The sequence below is a fragment of the Penaeus japonicus genome, unplaced genomic scaffold, assembly GCF_977035675.1.
Source record: "Penaeus japonicus unplaced genomic scaffold, GWHDUDI00000001_assembly GWHDUDI00000035, whole genome shotgun sequence".
NCBI lineage: Eukaryota > Metazoa > Arthropoda > Malacostraca > Decapoda > Penaeidae > Penaeus > Penaeus japonicus.
In genome coordinates this window covers 4,035,887-4,043,386 of record NW_028234437.1, presented here as the reverse complement: position 1 = coordinate 4,043,386, position 7,500 = coordinate 4,035,887, and the positions used below count along the sequence as shown (strand labels likewise).

The 7,500-nt window shown below is 36.8% G+C and overlaps 1 protein-coding gene across 2 annotated transcripts in view; it reads left to right on the top strand.

Annotated features, from left to right (window-relative positions):
• LOC122261838 (xaa-Pro aminopeptidase 1) overlaps nt 1-7,500 on the top strand; it is an 18,672-nt gene that overhangs the window by 4,319 nt on the left and 6,853 nt on the right. For both annotated transcript variants that reach the window (XM_086531213.1, XM_086531212.1), the window contains exons 8-14: nt 4,563-4,683; nt 5,146-5,221; nt 5,387-5,566; nt 5,872-5,986; nt 6,537-6,653; nt 6,821-6,958; nt 7,287-7,410. In XM_086531213.1, coding sequence (XP_086387339.1) covers nt 4,563-4,683; nt 5,146-5,221; nt 5,387-5,566; nt 5,872-5,986; nt 6,537-6,653; nt 6,821-6,958; nt 7,287-7,410 — 871 coding nt within the window. The remainder of the gene's footprint in view (nt 1-4,562; nt 4,684-5,145; nt 5,222-5,386; nt 5,567-5,871; nt 5,987-6,536; nt 6,654-6,820; nt 6,959-7,286; nt 7,411-7,500) is intronic.

Genomic DNA, 7,500 nt, shown 5'->3' with positions numbered 1-7,500 from the left:
GTTATATCACAAAGTGTGTATTCACTTCAATTACTGATATATATTCTCCGAAAAAATGCAGTGAAAATAAGGATAACGAAATTCATAATTATATTAACAATATTGATCATGATGACAAAAGGACAAATTGTCAATGATCATGATAAAATGACAAAGATAATAATGATGATGATACTTATTCCATAATATTGGAAACAAAATAAAATCCGAGAAATATCAGTGATTGAGACAGTATTTATGATCTTAATGGATACTTATTTTTTCCACTGAAAATTCCCAACCAACAACCTTTAACTGAAGTGATTACAATGAACATGGCAGACTAGTGTTAGAGTAAACGTAACTATTCAGGTATGTAAAGGCATATCACGTAAAGATTGCAAACAGTGTTCTGCTGGTATGCTGCAATTTTCATATTATCATCATTTTCTTCTTTTATTGAATTGTCTCACTGTTTGCGCCCAAATCCTGTTATGGTGACTTTCACATTTAACTCTCATATTACCAAAGCATTAGTGTTTTTTGCCATACAGCGTGATACCAAGTTTGATTGACTGACAGATGTGTGGATTCTCATGCCGGAACTTTCACTTAGTTAAGACCTTTGACAGATATGGTTTTTTTTTATTACGTTTAAGACAAAACTCACTCTGTGTTGGTTTTTAAAAATAGATTGTCGAACATAAAGGTTGTCAGTATTTGCTTTCCACAACTTTCTTCCTCTCTTCCAGAACCTTCGGCTCCTGTAGTAATAATTATACATATTGATTAATTACATATGATTACACATGTAACACCCACAAGGTCTTAGTTTTCCGTCCCTTCATATAGAGTATTTCCCCTATTTTAGGTATATTATCTTTTGGAATATTCCTGACAGCTTCAGAGGTGTCATCCCTGTGACTCTTTTTAAGTGCTATCCATTGACTGAAATAGAAACAAGTGTATATGACCAACAGAAAGAAAAAAAACTGTCCTCGCTTATGTGATACAAGAACCATAATTGTGAAAACCCCAACGGTTTGGTGATAAATCTCCAGGAAAGTGGTTGTCTTGAGGCATTAACACTAACAAATAGTTTAGACTGTAAGTATGAATATTATGAAGGATGATTTGTATAATGCGTGAGGGATTTTTTTTTTTTTTTTTAATGCTTGTATATGTCGATTCTCCGAGCCGAGACCAAGAGGCCTTCCTTTCTTTCTTTCTTTTTTATTACGAAGATGCGCTTGGCAGGTTGACTGGTTGATGGTGATTATTTGATTACTGACAGTCTATTGATGATGATTAATTGAAAATACAACGATGTTCTTTGGAAATGTCGCATTCAACCAATCATAACAAAACTGCCAAGTGCATCCTGCCTTCCAGAAAAAATGGAGGCGTACAGACGGCCTCTTTGGAAACGGCAAAAGAATTCTTTGCTTGTAGCCATAGTGCGGCGGGTAGACAAGGACCCAAAAAGACGATGTAAAGGCGAATAACGCTTGGAAATTTACTATTTACTGTCAAATGAGGGTACTCGTATTCCCTTCTTTTACTCTTTCAGTTTGCAAAGGTAAATGTGTACCTGTAACAATACATTTCATATCAGATTTGACTCTATCTGCGGTTTTTGTGAGATGGTTCCCTGTCTACCCCGAAGCACCTTAGGATGATATTATTTTGCTTATGACGTACTAAAGTCAAAGTCGCACAAACAGTAGCTGGAAGTAATGCTTGTCATCACGAATTATATAACAACACTCGCTGCATCCCGTTTCCATCATAAATCTAGAATCCTAACGGTCATTAATGAAAGTGGTGCTTTTAACTTCAGCGTATCGACTACAACTTCAAGGGTTCAGAGGGCCTGTGGTCGAAACAATATACTTTACTCGGTGGAGTCATGAATTCACATCATTACCTGGCTTTAGCCGCAAATGTGACCTGCATACTATGCTTTCTTTAAACTGGCTTCATTGAAACAAACGGAGCCATGAAACACTAATAATGACGATGATGATGGTGGTGACAGCATAACTTCCGGTAACTGCTTTACAGACCAGTGTCTTCATGAGACAGAAAGTTGAGTCGTTTATACTAGCGTGTGAGTGTTACTGTTTTCCTCTGATCTTCAAATGTGAAGTTCTGTGGACCTTTACGCAGTTCCGCAGGACCAGCAGTGTTTCTACAACTAACTACTTTGTGACCGGGCAGTTATACTAATAAAATGTTGAATAAGTGGACGATTTTCAAATTCTACTGACATGTGCCAACTCTGGAGTAGATTTAGATTTTACGGTTCTGTTCATTCACATAAATTAATTTCTTCTAAATTTCACTACAAGATGAATTTTCCTAATTCTAAAAAGAAATAATAACGTGACACACTAACCTTAGATATAAGATAACCAAAAGAATAAAGATACATGGCCATATTGAAAAAAAGGTTGGATGAGACAACGTTTTTATTGAGCAAAAGAAGAGCTGACACGCACATACTATACATTACATCTTTTCATACATGGAGGCCGCAAACACCATCACAGATCAAAGAAATGGAGCAAAATTGACCATAATTATAAATCATATGATACTTTTGTTTGTACAGTTTAGACGAGAAGTAATTTACAACCTGGTGTCATTATGCGTGCTATAGACCTATGTTATTGCTTGAACACCAAACCTATTGGATGAGCTCGAAAAACAGTAAGTAAATCGTACACGGAACATGTAAATGTTTTTTTTTTTTTCTCTCTGGCATTAATGGTTGAACCTCTTCTGCACCGTTTTCTTATTTTGATATGGAATGCATTGTTGATGTAGCTGTCATGCATGCCACTAGACACGTGTTGTTGTTGTTTATTTTTTCATCTCAATATTCTTGTTTACATGTGTGTGTGTGTTATTTGGTTTGGTCTTTCACAGCGAGTATCCAGAGGGAAGGATTCATGTTTTCTTTTATCACAAAAGGTGGCTGAAGTTTTCTTGTGAGATGCCGGTAGACCTTGAATTACATTCCATCAGCTTAATTAAACTGCGAAAGAGTTATTTAGCCTATCTGCGTTAACCACAGTGCTCAGGCCGCAGTTATCACTAAGCTTATTCACATGAAACCTAAGCTTAAAAGTGTATATAACAACTTAATAATATTACCGAAAATGTTCGCAGTGACTTTTTAAGCCCAAGTCTGCAAAAGATGCTATACCAATTGTGATATTTTCTTTTGAAATCTCTAAAACATCTCAGAGTAAGTTCCATGCATACACTGTGGATTCAAAAGTCATTGTTAACGGCATCCTAATGATTCAATTGCTTTTGCACAGCAGCGCACAATGAAGTCTCTTCTCCTTTGTCTCACCTATATTTTTGTCATTCTTTTTTTTTTTTACTGTTTCACTGTCATTTTCTTGCTGCAGTAGGGGCATTTGTATCAGTTCTCTTGAGCTCCAGTTATAAATCACATACAAATATATGGACACGGGCATGCGTGCACACGCAAACGCACATACGCACACGCACACGCACACGCACACGCACACACACATACACACACACATACACACACATACTCACACATACTCACACATACTCACACACACAGACACACACACACACACACACACACACACACACACACACACACACACACACACACACACACACACACACACACACACACACACACACACACACACACACACACACACACATACGTGAGTGTGTGTGTGTGTGTACGTACATATATATGTATATATATTTACAAATATATTATATATTATATATATACATATATATGTATGTATATATATATTGTGTATATATATATATATATATATTATATATATATATATATTATATATATATGTATGTATGCATGTATATATATATATATATATATACATATATATATATATATATATATATATATATATTATATATATATATATATATATATATATACACACACACACACAGTACTTTACACGTATTGTCCTCTACCTCATGCTTGTTTTTGGTAGCGAATGATTTGTGTTTCAGACTAGTACTACGAAGGTGTTAGTTTTCATCTTATATTAATTTTCATTAGGTTTCTTATAGTGTTTTCTTTCGTGAGGCATGCGAAGCTGGTATTGTGTAACTCTTTTTTTAATATCCCATTCTTTAAATATCTATTCAGAAATACAGGTATAGATTTTATTTGTTTTTATCTATTTCATTTTTGATTTTGCTCTTTTATTTTTGTGATTCATGTTGTAAATTTTTCCACATACTTTGTGTTATTGTTGTACAGTGTAGTGATGAAGCAAGTGTGACTAACACATTTATCACCTAAACTCCTTTAGAAAGATCAACATAGTCATGTCAAAAAAAAATCCCCTCATATTCAGAATTCATGAGAAGATATTTTCCCCTTATCTAAATATAGCATTTTGCACTAGAGTAAAGTTTCCAACACTAAAAACACTCCAAAACAAATCAGATAACAGATAGGTAAATAAGATACACACAAGAAGAAGAAAAAATCACGAGAACAAAGTCTTGACGCATGTTGTGACCTCCGCCTTCCCCTTTTGCAGCTTTCTCGCCCTCGAACATGTCAAGGAAGAAGCGAGAGATTCAGAACATCACCCTCGAGATGAGGACCAACTGCAAGGTGGGAGACCCTCAGCCGTCCGTCCGAGTCGACACCACAGACAGGTAGGCCGGGTCGATGTCGTCGATGTCGTGGTAGAGATTGTGTTGGATTTCAGTTCGTAGTCCTTGAGGAGTAAGGGTGACTATTTTAAATGGTGATTTTGGTCAGCGTGAAATATTTGGCTCACGAAAATTTCTTTTAGAGATGAGGATAGTTTTAAAGAATTAGGTGAAATGATTCTAGTGGGTGATAATAAAGCTTGATGGCTTTTACTCATTAGGATTTTTCTTTTCAATAATGAAGTACCGTAAAGCAACAGAGCTATGGCAGTCATTTGCAGAAGAAAAAGCTTCATTGTGAACCAGAAATGCCAATAATTTTATTATCATTTAATTTCCTTCCTCTCATTCATTGACTTATTTTTATTGCAATATATCAACCCTTAATCCCCTAGAAATCCCACAATAATTCCTAGACACCTATGACCACATGGATCAGTTGCACAACGGGCAATATTTCCTCAGGGTGGCGAAGCTGAGACAGCAGATGACGAACTACAACGTGAACGCCTACCTGGTCCCGTCCGACGACGAACACCTGGTGCGTAGTCCGTGAGATAAGCCACTTGCATCATATTTTCTGCCCCATAGCCACCGATGAAGAAAAAAATCACATCTATTACACATACTAGTAATTATTAATTATCATACTATTAAACATACCATAACGTTAAATCGTAATGACAAATATAATTAATTTCCGAAGAGCGAGTACGTGGCGGACGCGGACAAGCGGCGTCAGTACGTCAGCGGCTTCAGCGGCAGCGCAGGGACCGCCATCGTCACCATGGACCTGCAGGCGCTCTGGACGGACGGACGCTACTTCCTGCAGGCGGACGACGAGCTCGACTGCAACTGGATCCTCATGAAGGACGGGGTTGATGGGGTGGGTTGAAGAAGACGCCTTTAGACGCCGATTTCAAATAATGTACCAATATGGGAATGATGGATGTGATAATGGCAACAATGATTATGATGATAGTGATTCTCATAAGAATACCAGTTATAACAATGCTAATGATCATAACAACAACAATAATGATGATAGTAATAATGATAGCAATGATAGTTGTCACATGAAAAAGCGAATATAATCGACTACCGAATGAACCGAATATGATTTTCCCAAGACAAGTATCTCACAATCGACCATCCAATCACTAAGTCAAACTCTTTCCCTGAGGGCAATAGGTCCCTAAGGAGGAGGAGTGGCTGGTGAGGACGCTGCAGCCGGGAGCTCGTGTAGGAGCCGATCCTAGACTCCATGGCTCCGACTACTGGAAGGAAATCGCAGAGAAACTCGCGAGTGAGTGACGTGGCTCGTGATCGTAGGAGATAATAGAAGGATAGAGGATTTTTATTGAGAAAAAATTGTATTTAAAAAAGATAGAGGATTTTCATATGAGAAAAAATGTATTTAAAAAAGATAGAGGATTTTCATATGAAAAAAATGTATTTAAAAAAGATAAGAGGATTTTCATGTGAAAAAAAAATGTATTTAAAAAGATAAGAGGATTTTCATGTGAAAAAAAAAATTATTTAAAAAGATAAGAGAATTTTCATGTGAAAAAAAAAATGTATTTAAAAAAGATCGAGGATTTTCATATGAAAAAAATGTATTTAAAAAAGATAGAGGATTTTCATATGAAAAAAATTTATTTAAAAAAGATAGATGATTTTCATATGAAGAAAAAAATGTATTTAAATAGTTATATCCAAACTGTGATATGTCTAATGACCTTCAGAGTCGCAAGTTAGTAACGTTGGTCATAAACGTAAGAATAGGATAGAAGTTTATGATACGAAATAATGTGCCCAAACAAGTATGTTAATTACGAAATATTTTATACTCACAGAGTCGAATATCGAACTCGTGCCCATCGAGACGAACTTAGTCGACCTCATCTGGCCCTCTGACGTCAGACCCCAATACTCCAAGGATCCGATCTTCATTCATGAGATTCAGTTTGCTGGTAAAAAAAAACATTAAGAGTTATTTTGTGGATATTTCGTCGTAGAGATATCTTTCTCTAATTCTAGTCTCTCTTAAGGAGGTGATTTATGCGGAAGAGATGATGAAGTATATGTAAAACAAATGGTTTTGGTTTCGAATAACAAGATGGTGATTTGATTGGGACAGGTAAGAAATGGGAAGACAAAGTGAGCGAGGTTCGAGCCGAGATGGAGAGTGATGGGGCGGACATGTTGGTGCTGACTTCCTTGGATGAGGTGGCTTGGCTCCTCAATGTGCGAGGAAACGACATCCCCCACAACCCAGGTGAGGACACACGCACACACACACGCACACGTACATACATACACGCACACACACACATACACACACACACATACACATACACATATACACACACACACACACACACACACACACACACACACACACACACACACACACACACACATACACACATACACATATATATAAACACACACACACACACATACATACACGCACACACACACATACATAAACACACACACACACACAAACACACACACACAAACTAAACACCTCATTCCATGGTATATGATATTTGACTATATGATATAACTTTTCCTAAACGAAATCTTATACTTTTTCGCAGTGTTCCGATCTTACGTGATAATTGGGAGATCCAACGTCGAGTTATTCATCCCAGCTGGCAAGATTACACCAGCTGTCGACATGCATCTCAACGTGAACCAGTGTGGAGAACAAGAGTGTGTTATGTAAGTAACCCAAGTCTGAAATACGTTACGTTTTTTTTTTTCTATTTTTTAGCGTAAGTACTATAATCGATCACCACTCACTGCTCCCCA